Genomic DNA, 25,547 nt, shown 5'->3' with positions numbered 1-25,547 from the left:
GTCAGATTTCTTTCGCGGTTGATGGTATATTCCCGTGATCCTCACAAAAATCTAAGAAATAAACAATGGACAATCTGGGATGGAATAACAATTTGAATTAGGATAGACTGCTATTACAACTGGAGGAGGCATTCAGCGACAGGCAGACACGTTTAAAAGTAGACTATTTGGTTTTTAAAGCTGTTGGGCAAACTCCTTATAAGATGCATGGGTGCATGTGGTCTCTCTCTCTCTCTCTCTCTCTCTCTCTCACACACACACACACACACACACACACACACACACACACACACACACACACACACTTTCATACAAGCACAACTTGCACACATGACTGCAGTCATTTCCAGGTGCTTTGGTGGGTAATGGTGTTAAAGAATAGGCATGGGATGGGGAGGAGATAACATGGTAGGGGTGGAGGACATGCTGCAGTGTGCAGGGACAGGATGGTGGGTTGACAGGTGCTGTATCAGGAGGCTGTGATTTGGGGGGGGGGGGAGGGGGGGGGGGAGAATTGGAGAAGAGAGGAAGACTGGGATAGGAGGCGAGTATGAGGCTGGCGTGTTAGCAGGAAAATGATGGAGTGGAGGTCGGTGTAAGATAAGGGTACCAAAGTCTGAGATTACAAGAGTGAAGGTTATGTAGCAGGGATAGTTCCCACCTTTGAAATTCAGAAAAGTTTGTGTCAGTGGAAAGAATACAAATGCAGATAATTTTAAAACTGGTGCAACCACAGCTAAAATAGTTATACATGATTTTATGACAATTTATGCAGTGAACAGTTTTAAAATACAGATGTTACAACTATTAAAATGAAACTGAAGGAAATGTCCAATGGTCTGCTGTAGGTGCATTTTTTCACTTCACTTATAAACCCATATAACCAGTTTCACAACTTTAAAGTTCCATCTTCTGGTGCAAATATAAATGCTATGTCATAGGTTACAGAGTGCCACAGAGTAACAATTGGCGAGGCCGGGTTAATTTTTTAGCCCCCCTCAAAACTCAATTGATAAAAAGATCATAGTCGGTGACGAATGTTACATCTGTGTCAAGTCTCGAACTGTACACTTTCCTGTTAAAATATGCTCTTGTCGGCCTGTATCGAGCAACAAAGTGCCCCTTCATAGATGTTATTTGGGCAAGTACTGGGCCCTGTAATGACAAAAGCTGGCACGCTCATGTCTATTGCCACCAACACAGCAGCTGACAAAATAAGCTACGAGCGCCCTGTGTGTTGTTGAAACATATGCTGTGGCTGCCTTCTGGGTATTGAGATGGTGGTGTCACTGCAGACGCGACTTAACGCAAACGTGATATTCGTCTTTGATGATAGTCTTTTTATCTATTGACGATGGCTTTTTATCATAGTGTAACCTAGCCACACCAATTGTTACTGTGGCATTCTGTAGCCTATGACATACCACTTATATTCGCATCAGAAGATGGAACTTCAAAGTTGTGAAACTGGTTGTATGGTTTTATAAGTGACCTAAACAAATACAGCTGCAGTGGACCATTGGACATTTCATTCAGTTTTGTTTTCATATTTTTAACACCTGAATTTTGAAAAACTGTTCACTGTATGAATTGTCAAGCAGTTGCATAGAATTCAGGTGGTATGAGCTGTGAAGTAGTCACTGAAGTCAAGCACACGGTGCCGTGTGGCACACTCAGCAGTTGTGCCGTCCAGTTTATTATCGGCCGCAGTTTGGTGGTGGCCATTTGTGGAGAGGGACAGCTCGTTAATGGTCACATCCACATAGAATTCAGCACAGTGTTTGCAGCTTAGTTCGTAGGTCACGTTGCTGCTTTCTGAGGTGACCCTACCTTTGATGGGGGTAGGAAATGCCTTTGACAGGACTGGACTAAGTGCTAGTTGGAGGATAAGTTATGGTGTAAGGGGCTGGAACCAGGGGTGGAATAAGGACACACAGTGACACTGTGTAGGCTGGATGAATTGTGAAACACCATTGTTTGAGGATATTGCAAAGGACATTTCTCATTTCTGGACATGACAGTACTGGTCAAATCGTTGTGGACAGTAAGGTGCAGGAGACCTGATTCTGGACAGTGATTTCGATGTGTGAAGGCTTCAACGGGACACCTCCTCGTACTCCACTATCCCCTCCTCTTCCTCACACCATCCATCTACCACAACTACCCACATCAGCAGTCATTGTTACCACTCCAGTATGTATGTGTGTGTGTGTGGTGGGGGGGGGGGGGGGGCTGCTTTGTGTGAAAGCTAAAAGAAAAAAAACTAACAATCCACTTTTAAATCGGTCTATCTGCTGCTCAGCAGTTCCTCTTAGTGGTGAGAAGCGATCTATCATAACTCACATTGCTAAAATCTAAGAATTCTAATTTATGGCTGTAATCTTGGGCACTGTAACAGTTCATGAGAATATTTTGCATACAGCCTTTCAAATTATTTCAAAATATCTGGTGAAAATCTCTAGAATTACTTATTCAAAATTTTCTTTAGTTTCAGTAAATTTCAAGTGATCTTCTGACTCTCTGTGTTATCATTGATTTTTTATCTTCGTTGTTTAAGTTGTTCAGTTTGTTCCATGGTTCCAGATCTTTTCCATTTTCTCCAGTTTTCTGATTTTGCTGTAACTTGTTTTTTGCTCTCATTGTTCTACCATTTTCTCTTCTCGTATGCTGAAGTGCTGGTTTGCTTAGGTGGCTCTTATCAGTTGGCATGTTCAGTTATGTTATTTCATCTTGGAATTGTTGTGTTGTTTCTTGTGTTATGGTAAGTTGATCTCTGTTGTATTTTTATTATTTTTATGACACTTTTGTACCTTCACAAAGCAAAAATTAATTTTAGTTTTAAACTGATAGTGACCAGAATCAAATTTACCTTATCGGACTACTTTAACAAACATAATTTCTGTATTATTTGTTTTAGAAGTAGCCACGATTCCAGAATAAAATCATCTAATACTATTTGGTTACGTCAATGTACAAATAGGCAAGGAAAAATTTTAAAATAATAATAAGATATTATCTGGCATAGACAGAAACTAACAGAAAAGTGTAGGACTGATAAACACCTGCATAATCTTTCAGGGTGATATAACGTTTTAAGAAAACTTGCAAGAACAGCTAAAACATCAGTGGGTTATTATTTTATTGAAATCGTAATTACTATGTGGCCAGGCTTGCTTTGGGGATGGAAAGTGGCTTAAGAATAATTAGTATCTAACTGAAGAGATGGAACTAAATTCTATAATTTGTTCTGAAAATAGGTCTGCTCTCACCAAAGCTAAAAGACAGTTTTTTAATGTACATACTTCAGAATAATCATGACATGTACCTGGATTGCAAGTAATTACGGATGGTGAGTTAATGCCTGGATCCATTTAAAGACTTATATTGTAATGCACATGTAAATCATCTGTGTGTTCTTGTATTTTCCTTGTTGTTTGGTGACAAAATATCTTCTCCGATATTAATTAGTAATGTGCATTTGACTTGTTTAAATTGCTTTGTATTTTTGTATACTGAAATGGAAGTATCATATTGCGGGTTGCAGTGCTTGCTGGAGCGAATGTCTTTACCAAAATGTTCTACAGAACATCAGAAAATTAGAGTAAGTAAGGGAAGTTTGCAAAGTGTAATTTTTTCCATCCCTCGATTTGATTATCTGCAGTTTGGCGTGTGGTGCTGTCTTGCTTTGTTAACAAAGGTGTACCACTGCTGAGCATTGGAAGTACTCACTGGACCATCTCTGCAGGTTATCTTGCTTCTGTGGTTTGTAGTATCCAGCATCCAGCTTCAAAAAAATACTTGTGTAGTAAAAGTGTACAGATTAAATGCCACATACGCTGTCACAATTATAAGCATTTACTACACTCAAATTGTCATCCTTAGGGTATCAGTGTTGAGAGAGAGACCTAGGAAATAGGTTTCCCAAAGTTATTTACTGGTTGAAAGAGGATGAAACAAAGACGGTCCCACCTGTTTCAGAATTATGCTAACCAATAATTAGAACCCATTATGACTAAAATATGCCAGGGTACGGGCTGTTTTGTTTTTGTACCCATGGACAAAAACTTCGTTTTAAAAAGTTGAAGAGAGCATAAAGTTTCTTAACTGCGAATCTTGTTCAGATATTTTATGTTGATGGAATTAACAGCTATCCCTGTTACATTACTCGTGCTGAACAGCAATATCTCAGTTTTTGTAGTTACAAATGAAAATGTGTCGGTCAACAACAAACATGAATTGTTTGATTTACACAAACATTCTCTCTAACCTTCTGAGTGCACCTTCAGGGCAGACTCAAACCTTAATTGTCACTGATGTTTCCACCTCTAATTCACATTACAGCAGCTTTTGCTAGCTTCCATGTCACTATACTCCGTTTGTAGTAAGGATAAACCTGATGTAAAAAAACACAAACGTGATGATTGGTTAGCAGCTGTAGCTCTGGTGTACTGGTGTTCTTCCGCTTTTGGAAGTATGTCCAACTTATGTATTAGATATTTATTATGTATTAGATATTTATTACTTTGTCACTGTAAATGAAACTTCGACATTCTAATGTATTAACAGCCATAAACATTTTTCTTAGTCATGTGTAATTTTTATTTAAAAAATCGTGTACACTCAGTCTCTGCACGCGCTACTTGTGCTCCGATTGTATCACTGTTCATATGTACCGCGAAAATGGATGACACTGCTTTCTGCTTCATAGTGTAATGTGCGTGCGGAACACCATTAATGGCTAGAAACAACTTGTTCTTAACATTTCTCACAACATTAAAGAGAAAAATGAGCTTTGAAATTCATTGTGGAATACACTATAATGAATAAAACGGCCACAGCTACAGTTGCAAGCTGGGCGTAATCGGTGGTGACGTTGCTCGATGATCGCGCAGACCAGTGAGCAGTGGTTTGAAACTCAATAACTTTTTTTTAATACCTGAATCATTTAAGTATGAAATTCATCAATATGTGGTAATTAACTCATACTTCACCATCATTTTTTTTAAAGAAAAATCCATATCTTCTCATTTCTAATTACATAGCACATGCAGAATTCTGGTTTCCAATGCAAATACACATTCTTAGCAATCAATATGTTATAAAAGATCGTTAAAGATTTTGAAGTCATGAAAACTTTACACAATTGTTTGGAGAAAAATGAAAAATCAAATACTCTTTGTTTGAATGTGCCCTCTGTTTTATAGGATAGATTTTGTCTCACACGAGCCAGAGTGATAAGTGTGGACTTTCTGATCTGTTTTATAGGATAGATTTTGTCTCACACGAGCCAGAGTGATAAGTGTGGACTTTTTGATGCCTTGGGATTCTGTTGTTGATCGCATCGTTATCAGCGTAGCAGTACTGAAATGTAATGGTTTTTTCAGAGTCCGATTTGGAAGAAATTCTGAGATTACCACGTTAATGACTATACCACCTTCAGCGGCTTCAGTATTTAACTACATTTTGGAATCCCAGCAGTGCACTTTTACACCACACACAGCTCATGTGAAAAAGTTACTCTTGTTAAAGTCGGAAATTTTCATCACTCTTGTTTTATTTACAGTACTATGTTAGCTCAGATCAGATCATCTAAGAAGTGCAGCACCTGAGGTTTACCATTATTTCTTTCTGTTCGAAAATTAAATGACATTTGAGGCTATATTATTTTTTGCTCATCTCTTTTTACGTCTTTACTGTTCACATAACTGCAGGTTAGTTGGACCAGGTGGCTGGCCAGTGCTCTCAAAGTTAATTGTGCCAGTAAAGCTGCTACCCCATATTATCGCCGAGTCGATCTACGTGTAACACACAGCATAGGATGTATCCTCATTATCTTACTTGACTGTACTCGAGACAGATTGGCTTTTGCTCCCCATGAAACGAAATCCAATAAGGTTCCAGAAATGCAGAATAATACATAGTGTAATGTTTACATGAGGTTTATTCTTACGATGAATGGAGTATAGTCTTTAAATCATGCAAAAAACAGTGAAAGTGCTATGACATGAAATATTGTCAGTGAACCTCGAAAGTAATAAAATCGGTGGCAATGAAAGTTAGTTTTAGAGAGGTGCTCAGATCCCCCAATGGTTAAGGCAGGAAATCTGGGTGTGAGTCATGGTCTGCCAAAAATTTTCATTTGTCACAACACATTTATCATGTTACAGGTTCTGTATTGGTGAAAGGCTGTCACTGATGTCATTTCACACATTGCACTTCATTGATTTCACCTGCATTGACTCCATTAGTTACATTTCAATGATTTGAATTAAATTAAAATTTTGAAAGACGACACTATTTCTGCTAAGACAGTATATTTGTTTTTGTTTAAGCTTCGAAGCCATTTTCAAGTGTACAATTCAATATATATGGAACATCCAAACAACCAGGAAATCTAAACATGTGTTGTATTGTACAGTTAGATCCCCTGGTTGTTGTTTGTATATCATATGACATAATCCATGCAAATCTTCTCTACAAAATGCCTTTGTAGCTTAATCTAACCAATAGTTGTTCAAATAAACACAAATATACAGTTTAGTGGAAATAGGTCTTCTGAAAATTTCCAAGTGATTGTGAAACAAAACCTAACAAAACTAATTGGGTACAATCTCTTCTTAACAACTGGGTGAAAATGCCATCCTGAGAGGTATCTCCAGTAATATCTAGGTCCAAACATGTTAGATTTATGACCTAAATATGAGTCCTTCAACTCCTGAGAAAAAACACATTTCTCTTCTCTCCAAACTAAATGTGAAAAACTTTGACACACTCCATATCTCAGCAGTAGCAACATTTAATGAAAACCGTGTAACTACTCTACAGAAATTTATCAGTATAAACTGCCAAACAATTAGCCGAGGGAAGTTGGAGCAGCAGATTTCTGAACTTTTTCCTCTTGCATTTCAATTAAACCACAAATTGTCTCATATCCTCCATTACTACTACTGATATAATTTTATCGTATTTTTAATAGTAGACATAATTCGAAAACAGTGAAAAGTAATAAATATTTCTTAATTTAGTGAATTCCATAATAAATTTATTATTTTTATGTTTTTGTAGGTAGAAACCTACAGCTTGAAGATAGTTAACAAAAGTCATATTGCACCACCACCTGTTGCAATGAAAAATCTTCATTGTTGTTACCAGTTTAGAGTATTGCTAATAATAATAATAATAATAATAATAATAATAATAATCAGAAGCAGGAAGTTATTCAGTTACAGAAATTTTTATGGCTCATTTTGACACTATTATAAAGAATCTCAAAAAAGCAAACCAAGTATCAAAACCGCACCCACCCACACACACACACACACACACACACACACACACACACACACACACACACACACACACACACACACTAAAAGATCTAATATCACTAACAGTAAAACTTATAATGCACCCAATTTCTGAATACTTGTAAAGTAAGAGAACAAAGGTTCTAGACATCTGAACCACAAATGTCAACATAGGGGTGTGGTGTATCATTTAGTTATAGGTGCCATTCCGACCTCTGAACAGTGTTGAGCATTTATCAGGTACTGATGTGAAGTGCATTATGTAGAGTATGGTTGAATCTCGGGCCTGTATCCACATAAATACTGTGAGGATAAACTTTTCCAGTACTTGTGATAATTTCTGATATTCAGACCTATTAGCAATAATAAGAGTTCTTCATTGCAGCTGTCAGTAGTACAATATGATTTCTGATACAAAAATAATGGCAGTTTTCTTTGTTGTTTCTAGTTACTTTTTGTTTCTTGGTTTTTCCTTTTTATTTTTTTTTATATTTTATATTGTTTTTGTCATTGAATTATTAATGATGAGGTTGCTGGGATGATACAGACATTTTTTCGCTTTAAGAAACTGAAAGGGAGGAGGAAGGATGGGAGATGGAGAATAGTTCTGTTCTTAGTTCTGAAGTACCAGATATCAACATCCGACATCAGTAATTATGTCATTTCCGGTGAGAATGTACAGTCAGTTAACTGTCCTTCAGCATCATTGTAATCATATGTTGTAAAGAAATGCAGGAAATGACTGGTTATTTTCTCTCTCTCTCCATATCAGTTCATAATTCATTGTGTGTTCTTCCTACTCCGGTATGGAAAGAAAATGTAGTAAATGCTTGGCTGCTGGCTAATTGATGCTTGAGCAGTGTTTGAACATTTGGTGCAGTACATTTGCAACTCCAAAATGAAAAAAACTGTGAAGCATGAACACAATTTTTTGCAATTTGACTATCACGAACAGTATCATCCTGACAAAAAGATTCTTATTTGTTGGGAACCCTACTTGTTTGGCCTTCCCTCAATCTCCCCACCCAGTCTCCCAAATAATATGTCCTGCAGACAATAAATGTGATGTGTGTGTTACGCAAGCAGTTGATTGTTTTGTAAGATGGAATCTCCCTATAAAAGGACATGGAATTTTGTTGATATATATTCCCCACGTTTTACTGCCATGGCAGCTGATTTACATGAGTACGCTAAGTGCAGTCTCAGTTTTCTAGCATGGGGACGTCATAAACTGTAAAGTGTTTGGTAAGTTAGGAGGGATGTATTTATGCTTTCCCTGAGAAAAAATCTGTTGACAGTTTGAGAGAAATGTAAATGGAAGTGTCCAGTGTGGTACACCCTGCCTATTCCATCCTCTTCAAGAAAGATACTGCCACACGTGTGAGTTGTGTTTGGTATTGCAGAAGCGTGCACTGAGTTTTGTGATAATGATACACTGTAACATGAGGTGTGGAGTGTTGCGTCCCATTGACCACTAGTCTGCAGCTTTATTTCTCGGCTGGAACTGGATGCCTTACTCATCACATTATTTGTTGCTGTGTAATACCTAGAATGATTTACTGGAGTGAATTGGCAGAGGCTTTTAGTAGTATTCGCGAGCCAAAATTTTGCAGCAACATTGACAGTTATTCTTGATGGCACCTCTTTGTTTTTGCGTTGTATGCTTTTTATAGATTGATTTTCTTACCAAAAGCTTTAGAGATGTGGCTAGGCAGTTATTGTTAAGCTTTCTAGAGTAATTTTGTAGAAGTTTTGTTTATTTACAGTGAAATTCTGTAATGAACTACATATTTTGACAAAATCGTGCTCGATATACTGCAACTGTGACGGTAAAGATGTAATATTGCATCTACACCATCTGATCAAAAGTAACCAGACATCTGTTATAGCAGCGTGTTGGCCCTTTGCCTTTGTCAACTTGAACTCAGCTGAGGACACTTTACACGAGGTGTCCGAACTCTCTGGAGAAATGACACAGATTTTTTGTAACGATCTGAGACCAGAGTAGATGTTGGACATTCATGTCTGGAGCAAAGTTGACTTCCTGACTTATCCCAAAGGAGTTCCATTGGGTTCAAGACTCTGGACAAATCAGCCCATTTGAGGAATGTTACTGTCACCTCTCAGCTGTTCCTCTACCGTACGCAGAATACGGTGCTGTAAAATGTGCTCGTATCTTGCCGCATTTAGAATATTCTTAGGTGAAATAATGGGACAACACCGCAAGCGTGAAAAGATCGTCACTACTATAACGCCATCTCCTCTGTACTTTTCATTGTCACCACTACACGTGGTGACGCAGGTCTTTGCCAGTCACACACACTTCTATCAGAATGCACAGGGGATAGTGCAGTTCATCACTCCAAACTACTTGCTTTCAGTCGTCCTCTGTACAGTGTCCCTGCACCACTTGCAGAAATTTGTGGCTTACGAGCAGCTGCTTGACCTTTCTTTCTAAATCCTTACACGCAGCCACTGTTACAGGACAGCTTGTAGCACGTAGGAACTCGAGAGTGATTTTTGTGATAGTTTCCTTTTTACGACCATCCTCCACAGTGGTCAATGGCCGCTGCCTGTCGATACACAAGAAAGACTTCACATCCCGTCGACATCAAGATTGTTAGAGATAAATGTGAGAGATCTGGTCCTAGTGTAGCCTTTCTATTTCACAACCACGTCACCTACTCTGACTGGGGCTGTTTGAGGAGGATTGAAATGTCCTTCACGGACGTGTTGCTAAAGTAATATCCAGTGACTTGTCGATATACGAAGTCGAGGAGCTCTCCCGACTGATCCATTCTGCTTTTAATGTTTATCTACGGGCAACACAGTACTCGTCACCTCTTTTTATACTAGTGGATCCACCTCTTGTGACATCTAGTGGTCAGGACAACTCTACGTTATATAGCAGTGTCCAGGTACTTCTGATCAGATAAGTGTTTGTATTCTCTTTCTCTGTCTCTGTCCGTCTCTCGCTGTGTGTGTGTGTGTGTGTGTGTGTGTGTGTGTGTGTGTGTGTGTACAGTTTTCAAGTTACTTCAATTAGAAGATTGAGGGAGTGGGGAGAGGGAGAGGTAGTGTGTCTTGCTGAGAACCACAGTTTCCTTCCACAATCTGTGACATCAAGTAATTTGATTGCTGTGTGCTGTAATTTTCAAAGTGAACAAAATACTTCAGTTTTAATTTTAGTTTTGATGTTTCAGTAGTGACAGTACTAGTAGTTATTTTAATTTGTATGTCTTTTGACAATGGTGAGCCGAATGACTTCCTCTTTTATGTTAGTACAAGTTACTGAGAAACAGTTCTATCACCTGGATTTGATGGTGAAAACATTTTTGTTTTATGTTGTCACATTGTCTGATGCATGCATTATGTTCATAGTCTCTTTCATCTAATATGTGGATATATTCTTTCCAAAGTGATAAAACTATTTCTAATGTTTCACATCCCTGAAGGCTGATTTTCATTATGTGAATTATGGAACACATTGTGTGAATTTGTGAATGATTATAAAGTCATTCTGCAACTGCCTTCACTTCTGATATTTGTATGTGACCACTCTTTGGTTTTATTATCAGTTGTTTCTTACCTCATGTGGATGAGCATATTACGTCTTCATTCTTACTGAATAAGCTACACAAATTAGTTTTCACATATTCGTATTTGGTACATGACAAGAAATCACACCCAAGCCAATACTTCCCTGACTGAAACACACACACACACACACACACACACACACACAGTGGACAGTGGGATGGGGAGGGAGGGAGGGAGGGAGGGAGAGAGAGAGAGAGAGAGAGAGAGAGAGAGAGAGAGAGAGAGAGAGAGAGAGAGAGAGGGGAAAAGATGGATTAATATTGAAGATAATTAAAAATGGCAGTTCACCATTTTAGTGTACAGTCGAAGCATAGCTCTCAGAAAAGTATTTCAGTTCTAAATTTTTGCAGTCTTCTGCACAGGATACCTTTGTGTGCATAATGTAAAGCCTATTGCAGTGTTACATATGAGGTTTCCCATTATCTTCATATGGTTTCTTAGTTTAGTTTTTTATTTTGTGTGTTGAGTGTTCCATGTGTGTGCGTGAACACGGTGTTTTGACAACATGAAATAAATGCCATTTTGGACTGGCACATTAAGCCGTATTCCTTTTTATTTTTCCGTCAAAACTGACAAACCTGGACTACTGCATATAGTTACTTACTTCAAAATTCCATTGATAACTGTGTTATATGGTGTGTTGTATGTTTGACTATCATTGGAAACTCTTACTTTATATGTTTAAATTGTAATTGTTTTAGATTTTGTCCTTGTCGCTACACAGCCATAAACAATATCACATAGTGAAGTATAAGGAGCTACAGTTGACTGTTTCATGCCATTCTTCAGTTAAAAGAATAATTCCAAAATCTGGGCAGCTGATGTCACATGGGATAATACTGTTGCAGAAGTAAACATACATCCTGAGATCATAAACAGTAACAGATAACCCAGAATGGTGTACGGTATGTCTTGAATCCTAAGGTAATAGCTTATTTTGCCTTGCAAACTGAGAGTTCTTCATATAAACACAAGCAAATAACTGAATTTGACAGAAGACATGTTGTAAGTCTGATGAGGGTGATGGATGGCCATCCTGAAGAAGTTTCATTGCGATACAACTGTGTATGATAATGGAGATGCTAGTCACTTGATAAAAGTGGTGTAATGTGAAGGGAAATTGAAGTTTCTGTGAACTAGCCAACGAGGAGTATTCGCGCAGCAGTTAGTGCAGGAAAGAGTAAAATTGTCCCAAGGAATAATTTGGTTCGGAGTGGTGGGGCCGTTTCAATTAAATTATGTAACAGTATATTGAAAGTGGTGTTTAGGCTGTACAAGTATGATGAGTTAATAAGAGCAGTTGAACATAGACACAGGCTGATCTGTTTAAAAAGAGAGAGCCAAAAAATGGGAAAGGAAGTACAGAATAAATAGCTGCGGTGGATGGGTTTAGAGAGGTAGTTCACTATCTGCTTGGGGAATGGGTGTGTTGTCACCATCATCATTCGTTACATTGGCTCGATCAGACTGTGTAAAAATTGGACTGTGAAAAAACTGGGACTTTGTATGGGCACTTACAATCGTGCAGTTGAGTGCCCCACAATCATCATCATCATCATCATCATCATAATATCTATACTTAGGAAGGCACAGCTTGCCCCGCAGCCTGCAAAATTGCACTGTCTGCTTCAAGGATGCCGTTTGTAGTAAAGAAAAAGTACATAGTTTGTTTAGCCCCTCTCTGTGTTGCCTTTATCTTTGTCAGATTGACACAATTGGAAAACTTCTATAGGCAGAATCTTCTCCGAATGGTAAAACACTCGTCTTGACCACCAAATTAATTTTATTTATAGTCATGTGACACATTTTGTGAGAAACCAACCGTCAGACCTTTGGCTGAAATATAAGACGGCATATTAAAAAGAGTAAATTGAAATAGTGATGTAGCAGACATAAGTTGGAAGCTTCACAAGGAAAACAGTTTCACAAGTAGGTTGCATTAGTGAAGGTAACACCTCTGACGTAAGATGATATTGTGGCAAATACTTATTAAAAACTATGTACGTAAGTTAGGTCCTATGACATCAGGCATAATTGCTACATGCCAAACATTTATAAAAATTAAATATGTGATTTAAATTCTTTGTACAAGAAAAATAATTGCGAACAGAAGGGTTTGTATCTCTACCACCAAGTCTGTAGCTGCAGTGCTCAACATTTCTGGGATTTGAATATAAGAAAGTGGAGCATATGGAAAATAGCCAAGTATAAAAATTTGGACTAAATAAAAATGGTACAGAATGAGATCATAGTTACAAGAAAATTGATAAAAATAAAGCTTTAATAAAAAAAAGTAGGTGGAAGGAAGAGGCAGGGACATTTATTAAGAATGAAAGGAACCATTGACATTTGTTGCCTAATAGCAAGTTAGATATCCTCTGCTGGATTGCAATTACACTTGAAAACACCAATGGGATGCCAGTCAAGTATTCAACAAAAACAATACACAGCCAAGGCTGTGACATTATGAAAATTGCACTTTATAGTGATAGTGCCGAATATAAAGTGAAATAAATTTGGAGACCTGGTTCTACTTCGTCTATTTGATTTGCAAGCATTTTTATTTAATATGTTTTACACAATTAACAAATTTCAGCCGAAGAGGCCGTTCTCAAGTCCAATATAAGTACAAAGGCACTGGTAACATGTAGACATACTCATGTCATAGCTATAGCACTTGACAATAGCCTACAAATAGATACAAAATGATGTGCAAAACTTAAACATGAAAGTAACGTGTCGCAAAATGTGCTACAGCAAGTAACGTAGCTTGATGAAACTTGGACAATACATAGAAAGAACTGCTGCAGTGTGCCACAGAAGGTAACTGAAAGAAGCATGCAGTGATATGAACAGGAATGACACTTTTATTTGAAGACAATAATTATATTGAAGTCACTCAGCTTTGATGGTTCCTTGGTCATTACAAAAGCTGGGAAATGGTTCTTAATGGGGTGTGTAATCATCATGGAGGCAATGCATGCTCTGCACCGTGCTTCCATGCTGGCCACAAGATTGGTAATGAGTTCTTGTGTTTGGGCATTTCACTTCTACATCAGCATGGTTATCAACTGCTAGGTGGTTGCTGGTGCCTGTGGACATGCTGCAATCTGTGTTCCCAGTGAATGGGAAGACGAGGGTCTGGGGAGTGGGCAGGTTAGTCCATTCAATGAAAAGCCTCTCGTTCAAAGAGCTGCTCCACCTGTGCTATTTGATGTGGTCGCACAAATTCATCCGTAAAAATGAAATGGGGCCGAATGCATCCCAAAAAGACACTCATGGGGAAGGATTGCAGTATCACAGTAACATTGATCGGCGAAAGTAACGTGTCCAAAGATTTGGAAGTCAGCACACCCATGCAACATTATGCCTGCCCACACCATAAGACCTGGAGCATAAAAATGATTAGGTTCGACAATGTTCCTGGTTGCATTACGTGTTCCCACCTTTCACCCCATCAGTGTGCATCCGGAATCATTACTCAAACTGAAGCTGCTCTCATCCAAATAGGACATGCGACCCCACTCGTCATTGGTCCAGTTCCCTATGTTCGTGGCACGATCACACACGGTACTGCCGATGTGTGGGTATCGACAGAACCGACATACCAATTGCTGGGGAAAGGGACTGTCCCCGTGCAGTTGCTGTGCCAATTTGGTTTGTGAGCCTTGTAGTCCTGTTAAATGTGTGGCAGTTTCACCTCCTGTTTGACATGGATCTCTTATTGTGTTCTTGCACTTGCACTGCTGTTAGACATGGGTCTCTTCTTGCCTATTGCACAATATAGCGGTCTTTTGCTGCTGTAGTTAACATGTCTTATATCTCTATATTTCATGTCATAGATCTGGTAACGGGATTTTTTTTTTCTAAATGTGTCATATGATTATGAATAAAATTATGTTGGTGATCAAGACAAGTGTTGTACCGTTTATAGCCAACATGGTCCCAGATATAGAGAAGTTTTGTTGAAAATAAAGGAATATTCTCTTCTTGAATTCAGGGATACTATATCCACATTCACCGTTGTCCAACTTGAAGGACAAGAATTTTGAAACTGCCAATCTAAACACTTGGGGACACTGCCGCTCTCATCCACACTATAAATCCAGGTTTTCTTAAAAAGATAACTAACAAAATTGAAGAGAATCTGACACAAAAGCCACTTAGCCTCCATAGACCTTATAAAAGCTTTTGATAAGGCTTGTGGAATAATGGGGATAAGAGGTCATGTATTACATTTGACATGTGCTGTAATAAGCATGCACAAAGATGGCACAATTTACTTGGGCTGAAAAGCTGGATTGATGCTAGTTTCAAATAGGTAGGGATGCTATTTTAATAAGCTGTGCTTTGGCAGTAAGAGGATTACATCAAAGAAGAAATATGCCTGTGGACATAATATGTAAACAATATAACATGAAGATAATGGCAGAAATCTAAAACTGTGGTTTTTGTGGGAAATTATCTTATAAGAGGAAATATTATTCTTAATAAAGAAGCATTACGATAAGTTAAACAGTTTAACTCTTTAGACTACGAAATTAAATTTCAGTGGTATAAGAATGTTGAGGAAACGGACAAAATCGTGCACATATGTATACTTGAGAGGCAGTAGTTGATTCCTTAAAGTGTAACTTGGAAATAAATAAACTGAAATTTTAACATGCCATGATTGTTCAGTTTATTGTGAGTCAGTCATGGATCATAAATAAAAGAACAGAGTTCAGGCTATGGAAAATAATATGTCTCAGAATGATTGAAGTGACGGATTGGACCAATTTGGGAACCAATCAGACATCTGTAGATCAAGTCGACCAAAATGGAACAAAAAATGGGGTGAGCTCGTTAATGGAATGAGTAATTGAAGATTGTCTTCCAAAATCTTGAGACATGAACCTGAAGTAAACTGGGCAACCTGTGGTGTATTTATTTTGGTCCTGTAAAAGGGGGAATAAAACTGATAATGACACAACAAAATGAATGCACTGCAGTTTCCCCAGAGTCCAAGACCTACAAAAGCAACTAAAACAAAACTTACCTGTCATCCCTGACAGTAAACTAACATTATATTTATGTATTGTGCTTAAACCTAACAAAAAATTTCAGTTGTCGAAAATGTCTTAAAAGTTCTTTCTAGTCTTTCTTAAACTGCCTTGTCCTCCATGTTGTTTGTCTGTGGTTTTTCTGAACAGCAATTCTGTGCTCAGTCCAAACCATAGTCTCAAGTTCTTTAGTCAGAATAGTCTTCTTCTTCCTGGACTACATCTACTATCAATATTTGCTTCAAGTATTATTTGAAACAGGCTGTATTATTTGTTGTTGTGCCTTATATGGCAAAAGTATTAGTGTTTCCTTCTTTTGGTATTGAAAATTTCAAAATCTCTGTTCATGTGCCCCAGAACTGCTACTGTTGTGACATTATCTGTCCACAGTATCCTCAATATCCTTCAATATGCCCACATTTCAAACGCCTTCCAGTTCTTACCTAATATGGTGGTAAGTGTCCATGACTCTTATTTGTAGAGTAGGATGCTGAACACACAGCATCAGAGTAATAGAGTGCAAGGAGTAGTCTGTTTGTCGTGGCTAGTCAAATTTCCTTCTTTTCTGGAAAGAACTTCTGGCCCGTTTGATTCTGCAGCGAATTTCTTGATTTCGCACCCAAAATATTTACATGACGAAACCCTTCCGATCTTTTCATTATTGAGTGAAAGAGCGCCCTGAATTTCACCTCATTCTCTGCTCACAACTACTCATTTTGCTCTGCTGTTGTTCTCTTCAGGAACACTGCCTAGTAGTTCTTGGAGGCCTTCTAAGGTTGTTGCTTGATAGTGTTATCAGCTGTGTCTCATAACACGGTCAATCACTATTCTTGGTACTTTCCGTCTAGAGCATCTTGGAAAATCTTTTCAGAATAGTCGTTGAAAAGTAGTAAGGAGAGAATGCAGCCCCTTTTCCACAACTGAAAATTCTTCTTCTGACAGCTGAACATACACAGACACCAACTCTTTGGTTCCAGTGCAGACTTCCGTCCAATTGGATATCACGATCATCAAGCCCCAGTTCACCTAAGAACACAGATAGAAAAATTTCTGTATATATAATGGTGCAATAGTCAGGCTCATTTGGGTAATAATATAACCACAGTTTTTTCAAAGTACAGATCCTTCTGTCTTACCAGTCTGTTGCTATCTGACTTTTACCTCTCTCTCCTGCCACTTGTTAAGTAGAAACCTATTTGTTTCTATAGTTAGTTGTAGCTTTAGGACCATTTGCCTTTTTGTTGTTTTTGCCGCTGTGTCATTTTATGAATGAATGTCTTTGGCACAGTAGTTCGCCTTTTTTTGTCACACTCGCACCCAGTGAGACTCCAAAAATTAGTTAAATATGTAGTTTGTGTATGTATTAACATGCAGCACGAACGGAGAAAGAAAGCTTGTGGCAAACGAATTGGACAAGCACTGTGGATTCGAAACTCTGTTCCCATTGAAATACTGATAGTTCCAGAATAGAAAGAATGTACAAAAAATCAGAGGACAAATACCTCACCTGCAGCCGAACGGGGGCAGGTATATAGGTATGATCCTGCACGATATTCTTCTTGCAGAGGTGCTAATCCGTCAAGACGTGGGAGAGAGAGATTCTACATACTTCAGAAAGTGGTTGAGGGTAGGTAATAAGTTGGGCTTTAGCTCGGTCTGCAAGAGCATTGCCCACAAAAGGCAAGGTTTTGGTTTTGGTACAGAAATATCATCTCTTCTACGGACTATGCAAAAGTTGAATTGTTTGTCCGTTGCATTAACCTAATTAACTCCAAAAATTATTCTAAGCTCCTCATGCAACAGTGGTAGTGAGAGTGTACGTGTGTGTTAAATGTTTTTTTTTGTATTTCCAAAAGATAAGAATATCTTTCTTCTTGTCTGATCAAAAATTTATAAATCAGCATTGAAATAGCTTTAACAAATCTGTGGCACGTACTGATACAGCAAAAAACTCTAGCCATGAAGGCCGATGAAAATAACAAGTGCAGCACTCGGAACTTGTTCATTAGTTCACCTTCCCAGAAATTTCTTACAAATATTGTCTTCAGTGTGCTGATTGAATGTTTTTTCCCTATTCAGTCGATCCTGGATTTTCATTCATTTCGGTAAATTTCTCCGATCAAAATAAGTTTTTTGTAAATAATGTCAGTGTCAATAACCTTGGAGTATTACTGGAATTTATTCGATAATGAGCACATCGGTGGGCAATTGCCCCAGAAGGAACTCGCTGAAATCTTTACGTTTCATACAAAAATGTTAATTTCCTGCCAAATTATGCAGAATTCCAGCTAGACACACAACAAAGCTTCTTACCGAGCCTTACAAATAACAGTTAATTTGGTGGTAAGTGCTGCTCATAAGCTTAGACACTGCTTGCCAGTGCTTTACTTGCTACTACTGACAATACCATCTAACAACTTCCCCTCCACCTTGTATGGTGGATTATATTTAGTCTATTTTGGAACATTACTTCAAAAAATTATTTAAATAAGCTTATGCTAACATAATTTAGTTAATCATTATTAGTCAGTTTATTCATTGCCGAATGTTATGACATCATTTTTTCATTCATTTATTAAGTAACAGCACCATTGACTAGGTGTTTCCATCCACGGCAATTTTCAGCTCTTCTTAAAATAATGTGAAGAGGTAGGCCAGAAATCTTCTTCACTTCATCCGACCATTGACGTGTTGCTCTTCCTCTTGGTCTTATGACTTGAAGTTTGGGTTGCAAGATGGGTTTTTTAAATTATCCTCTTTTTCAGAATGTGCCTAAGAAACTGGGAGTAGCTTCAACTGGCAAGGTAAGATGCTAAATTCTTCTGTAACGGAAGCATCGATTTGTTCTTCTGTTGATGGTATGCAAAACGCCTTCCACCGACACTATATCTGCAAGGCATAAATTTGACTCTTGTCACTAACTTTCATGGCCCAATCTCTCAGCCATGCAAGAACACAGGAAACACCAATTCTTCCAGCAAACACATTGTTTTGGATATTGCCCAGTTGTGCCAGATCTTTGCAAGTTTAACCATCACAGCTCACCCAAGGGTAATTTGCCATTTTATTTCTTTATCAAATTATCCTGTGTCATTGATCAGAGATCCTCGATATACAGTATCATTCACTACTTGCAAATCCTTCAAGCAATCTGTCAGTCAGATTGAATCTAAACCTTCTCTTTTAACAACCATGTTTATCTCTTAGGCCGAAATTTAAACTAATAGTCTTCACTCTGGGAAAAAGATTAATAAGTCCCTCAGTTTCTGCAGTTAGGATAGTATCATTTGCAGAGCATACGTTGTTGATTTTCCTGCTGCCAACGGAAATTCTGCCATCCCAGCCAACCAGTGTGCTGCTAATCACATACACTGCACAGATGTTACAAAACACAGGTGTCAGTATGACCTTTTCTGACTCCCATTTGTCACATTAAAAAAAAATATCGAGTATTTAATATCCACCTTTATGGTTGTGGGTGGTCGTTATAAAGACCTTTTGGCAATGATAGGTCCTGTGGAACCTCACACTAATTGAGCACATGTCGCAGCTTGTCCCACATGAACATAGACTTCTTTTTATAATCTAGGAAACAAATGAAGATAGGGACATGGGACTCAAGACTTCCTCAGTTGCCTGCTTCAGAATGCCTTTGCTGTCACATAACGTGCTTGTTCTGCAGAATTTTGGGTTTGCAGGATTATTTATTTATTTATTTTTTAAGATGTTGATTCATCATTTACAGAACTACTTTGCCAGTGTGTGATATTAATGCTATAGTGTTATAATTATAGCGGTCCCTAACTGATCCTTTTTTGCAAAGAGGAATTGGAACAGATGTAGTCCAGTCATTGCAGTTACAAAGTTTCAACATCATATTACTTATTAAATGACAGCGTGCATGCCTTCCATCCCATCACAGTCAGCATTTCTCTGGAAAAATTGTCTTTACCTGGACTTTCGTTGCTTTTTGAAATGCTTGATTAATTCTCAGTTTCACTGAGTGGAACATCTTGTTCTGTATTAGATTCCATGCAAATAATCTCTTCCTTAACATTATTTCCTTTGCAATACAGGATTTCACATCATTATTTACACCTAACTATTGCTTCTTTCTTGTCACCAATAAGATTGCCTGGTACATATTCCAGCACCACTGCACAGTTTGAACTCTTGGGTAGTGCTGTTTATCTTCTTGAAGAGGTCACGCATTTGATTCAGCTTTTGATGCTGGTTATTTCTCACAAAGACTGGTGAGATACTGTGACTACTTGGTTTGGTAGTTACGTGGCATAGTACTTTGTATGCTACTTTGTCTTCAGCAGTTCATATGTCACATTTCTTCAGTGTCCTCCTCTCTTCAGTCAGTAGTAGAGTAGTGTTTGAAATCAATGGAGCGGGACTGCTACGGTCGCAGGTTCGAATCCTGCCTCGGGCATGGATGTGTGTGATGTCCTTAGGTTAGTTAGGTTTAAGTAGTTCTAAGTTCTAGGGGACTGATGACCACAGATGTTAAGTCCCATAGTGCTCAGAGCCATTTTTGAAATCAATGGATGCTTCACGCATTGAGTTCATTTAATTAAATACATAATTAACAATGTTTCCATGTATTTTTCAATGATTCATATGACTTAAAAAATTTTACATAATGAGATTGTACGTTGTTGGCGCAGAATGTAAACTGTGTTGGCTATTACATTTTTATATGAATAGTTAAGCCTTCAAGGAAATCAAGGCCCAGTTAATGCGTATTAGATAAAATAACATACATTTCTGCAAGCAAGGAACTAAGTACTTCAAATCTGTGTAAACTGTAGGTCCTCCAAAATTTTTAATATAAAGTTTTTTTGTAAAATGTAAATTCCTCATGCAAAGAAAATATGAAAGTAATCTGAAAACACAAATTACTGTTTGAATTTAAAAAAAAATGGAAATCATAGCTTATAAATGGTTTTAATATTTTCGAGGTAATCTTGCCCAAAAGTAAACTGTGAAAGAAAAATAAATGCCAGTTACTTAGTGTGGACATGATATCAAAGTAAGTAGATGCTCCCTTTTTCTACATTTCATGGTGTCATAACATTATTGTACGCTTGTGGTATGTCAACACTGTAGTGTCTGAGCAGCACATCATTCAATCTCTAAGGAAATAAGAACGGCTAAGGAATGAATGATATTACAAAAAGAAATGTGCCGTGCAATACAGAAATATGTATTTGGTGCATTACTATCACTTACTCTCTAGTTCACCGATCTCACTTCATCCACTCTTTCTGCTATGAAAGATACTGGTACACATATTGAAAATAAATTGTATATATTGTTATTGATTCATAAAATCTCCCTTGTTTAAGGTATTCCGTGCGCGCACTCCACCAGAGGCAATCGATTTGGTGTCACGTCTTCTGGAGTATACACCGTCGTCGCGTACATCACCGCTGCAGGCATGTGCTCACACTTTCTTTGATGAGCTCCGGGAGCCTAACACTCGGCTTCCCAATGGCCGTGAGTTACCACCGCTGTTCAATTTCACAGAGCATGGTAAGTGTCAGTGAAGTAAACTGATTTACTTTTCACCTTCCCTTTGTTCTTTCTCCTTCCACACTTTCATACTGCATACTGTTGTTCACTTTGTCTTGTACAACCCCCCCTCCCCCCTCCCACCACTCCATTACATCATCTTACTTGGCAGGTTTTATAGGCACGATGATTACTGGTGTACTTCCAAGTAGCTGTTTTCGTCAGTTGCTGGAAGTTTTGATTTTATGTGTACTTGCTCCCTGGACTCTGACCAGACTTAATGATGATGGCTGAGCCCTTTGTCAAAATGTTGTGCATAAAACAGAAAAAGTAATTCAGTAAAACACTCGGAAGCACATACAGCTGTTTTTTTTTTTTTTTCTTTCTTTTTTTTCTTCTTCTTCTTCTTCTTCTTCTTCTTCTTCTTCTTATTATTATTATTATTATTATTATTATTATTATTATTATTATTTTCATTACCATTATTATTATTTTTCCCATAACCGTTTCTCTGGACATGAAATTTTGAAGCTGCCTCCTCATTCCTCTGTCCCACCTCTCTCCTCTCTCTCTCTCTCCCTCCTCCCCTGCCCCCTTCTCATAAAGCTTTTACATATAAATTTCTGGGATGTAGTTGTTTGTATGACTTTATTTAAACCTTGGACTTTGTTCTTGCTGGTTGTTACATGCTACTTAAAAAGTCCATTTATGGGACTGGGATGGATCGCAACAGAAAATATCCTCAAAGAGTTAAAGTGCAGTATTGTTTGACCCAGTCAGTCAATCAGTGATTGCATGGTAATGAGAACAGAAATGGAGCACTCAGTAGTGTTGTCTTTCAGACTATGGAAATCAAATGTATAAGGAGCAACGGTGTTTTTGTAAACAACAAAAAAAATAATTTATTCTTGATTTAATATTATTGTTAATTTCTGTGTATGTGAGTTAGTGTTCCATACTATACAAAGCAGTGCCTGTATAGCACAGCAGCGAATCTAGAGATTTGAGGTTCTGATTGTGATGGTGTCAGTGTGCAGATTGTGTGACTAAAATTGCCACAGACACACAGTAGTTATTACAATAAAAACTATTTTGGACAGCAAGTTTTTATCTCGGTTTACAATTGCTAACTTCTGTCGCCTTGGCCAGTACCTTCACAACCTGCAGATGCACACCGCTCTGCATCACAGTTATTAGCACACTGGACTTGCATTCAGGAGGACAGTGAGCCAAATCTGCTTCTGGTCATCAAGACTTAGGTTTTCCTTGATTTCTCTATATTACTCCAGATAAATTGATCTTGCTTTTCTAGACCTCAAAAATGTTTTTGATCAGGTACCACATGAAATAATGTGATTAGCGCTTGAAGTCGTGGCAATCTGGAGTACCTCGTTAACTGGATGCGGCATCAGTGTTTAGAAAGGAGCAGCTATGTCCAGGTGGCTGCAGTAGCGTCAAATAACTTTTGTGTCAGAGTAGGAGTTCACAGAGGAGACTAAGTTGCTCAGATGGGCAAGTGGCATTACTCGACCGGATCACGTTTCGAGCGATGCTTTTAGGAAACATTTTGTGGTCGACCGATCCAGAAGAAAACGCGAGAAAGGCATTTGCAATGGTTCGGTCGTATGCTGCACGCAGAGAACGATAGCGTCACAGAGGCAGCACACACAGTGGAAGCCGCAGGAAAGGGATCAGAGAGACGACCCCGACAGCGTGAGCTGACACACTGCAAAATGACCTGAATGCGGTAAATGTTTATCCAAAAATGGCCCATGATTGAAAATGGAGAAAGCAAATCCACTCCGTGGAACCTGCTACTGAATGGGACAAATTATAAGGAAGAAGAAGAAGAAGAAGAAGAAGAAGAAGAAGCAGCTGCAGACAAATGCCAGGATGGTTCCTTTCGAGAGGTCGTGGCCGATTTCCTTCCCCGACCGAGCTTGTGTTCCGCCTGTGATAACCTCGTTGTCGACATCCTTCTACCTCTCGGCATCCTTTCCGACCAAATTCAGTTCATCCCACTCGGAGACCCACATGCTGCTATGCTCAGAAAGACACAGTGCAAATGCTGTCAAGTTGTCACTTTCTCGTTGCCCAGTTCCAGATGCACCTTAAAGAATTTGAAGTTCTATGTTTAATTCTGTTTCTATCATATCTGTAATCTACTTTAAGGACTTTTATATTCTTATTTGGAAAGGTTGAAAGCTGTTAAAACATTCAGTCTTGGTAACCCCCATTTACACAATTAGAACAGTTTCATATTTGACTTCATGAATAATTATTTCAAGCTTCTTTTGTAGGTCATGTTTTCTTCTATTCCTTTGCTATCTGTTCAGTGTGTGGTGATGTCACACAAGCACGCTAGAGTGCAAATCTAAGCAAATCTAAAAGCAGTTTCGGTAATGAGGTACACCATCTAGCACTGAAAACATCTTTATAATGACACAAACGTGCAGACTGAAAATAATTACCTTCTGGACAGAGAGTTCTGTCATTGATTCAAACATAAGATTTTCCAGAAAATGTAAACATGACTAATTTCCAGAAGATTTTAGAAATGATAAATGACAATGAATACTAAATTACAAGTATTTGCTGACGATCTGGGTTCCTCTGGTGACCGACAGCACTACTGCGTGCAGCATAGCTCGTGGCATTGCTCCCTCTCCTGAAGAAACAGTGCCTCGCTGTTCCAGAAGTTCTCATTGGAGCTGAATACATCATCCTAAATCTAGATCTTTTCAACAGTGCTCTGGAATTGCTGGAGGATCCCTGCGCTTGAGATACTTTTGTATCCTCTTCACTGTGATGAGCATCAGAGGTAGCCCCCTCCTATCAAACCTTCATACTGTTGAGCCAGTGTTTAGTTTCCTTGAAAAAGAAGCCACCTCAGGACTCTCATTGAGCTTCGTACAGAAGGCATAGACAATGTCTCTTTTATGTAACAATGAAATTCGCCAAACAGCCGTGCAGTTGAGATATTATTTTATTTTATTGTATCTTCACTACCAGTTTTGACAATTCATTACGGCATCTTGAGGCCCCATAAACACATCTGAAAAATAATCAGTATTGGCATACTGGAGCCGTTTGTTTTTGGTTGTTGGGAATTTGTAGCTCCGGTGCTTCCCTCAAAGTCTTGACTTCAACTCGTAGTCAAGTCTTTGAAGATGGCGCAATAAATTGCTGAAACTGGTAGCAAAAATAAAATAACATCTCAATTGCACAGCTGGTTGGTGAATGTTGTTAAATATTTGACCAGTCGCTGTCCTGTGCCCACAATGGATCGGCACACACTCTCTTTGCTTTTGTGCCTTTGCTGAAGTGTCGTAATCCTCATGAAATCGAAAAAGCAACTAAGCATATGATACAGTGCAAAGTAGCAATATAATAATTTTTTCTGATAGTCCCAGTTTCTGCACAGGCATAAAAATCTATGCTGAGTCTCCTGAAATGTGCTTCACTGACTGGTGCTTTGTATTCTAGCATGCTTTTTTTCTTTTCTTAAGTGTCCGTGGTGTGCATGGGAGCCAGCTGTCTGCTTTTCCAATCCTGATGATGAGCTGTTCCATGTAGTCATTCTAAGTATCATTTGGTTGAAACAGGAACAACATATCTCTTTATTGCTGATAATTGATTTATGGGTATATCTCATCATTTCGGCCTTGCAAACGTGAAGTAGCCTGTAGCGTCTCACTTTGCTATGTTGCTGCACATACGAACGTCACAGAGAGCTGTATTAAATCTCGGTCTCTGTTACACATTATTGTAGATCGAGAGCATGTCCGCCAATGTTTCATTAAATCATTCTGTGAGGCTGTCTGTCTGTCTGTGAGTGATAAGCTGTCATCGTTCTGTGTGTGCTATCACAATGTGAAGTTACCCCTGATATTAGTCTCTACTGGAAAACATTTCCACGATCAGAAATAATCATGAGGGATCATTGTGCTTCAAAAGATAACCACCTTCCAGGAACATGGCAAATTTGGTAACTTTGATGACAGCATGCTGTGTGAGGTAGTTAGTGCAGGCATGCATCTGATTCTACCATCTTCACAAGTTCCTTGTGACCAGATGT

At 38.4% G+C, this 25,547-nt stretch overlaps 1 protein-coding gene across 6 annotated transcripts in view; it reads left to right on the top strand.

Moving 5' to 3' along the window:
• LOC124717382 (glycogen synthase kinase-3 beta) overlaps positions 1-25,547 on the top strand; it is a 326,873-nt gene that overhangs the window by 277,990 nt on the left and 23,336 nt on the right. For all 6 annotated transcript variants that reach the window (XM_047244229.1, XM_047244232.1, XM_047244231.1 and 3 more), the window contains one exon: positions 21,304-21,490. In XM_047244229.1, coding sequence (XP_047100185.1) covers positions 21,304-21,490 — 187 coding nt within the window. The remainder of the gene's footprint in view (positions 1-21,303; positions 21,491-25,547) is intronic.

Source organism: Schistocerca piceifrons, chromosome 9 (assembly GCF_021461385.2).
Source record: "Schistocerca piceifrons isolate TAMUIC-IGC-003096 chromosome 9, iqSchPice1.1, whole genome shotgun sequence".
Lineage (NCBI taxonomy): Eukaryota > Metazoa > Arthropoda > Insecta > Orthoptera > Acrididae > Schistocerca > Schistocerca piceifrons.
The sequence above is the reverse complement of the archived record's forward strand: the minus strand, read 5'-3'. Positions and strand labels throughout refer to the sequence as shown.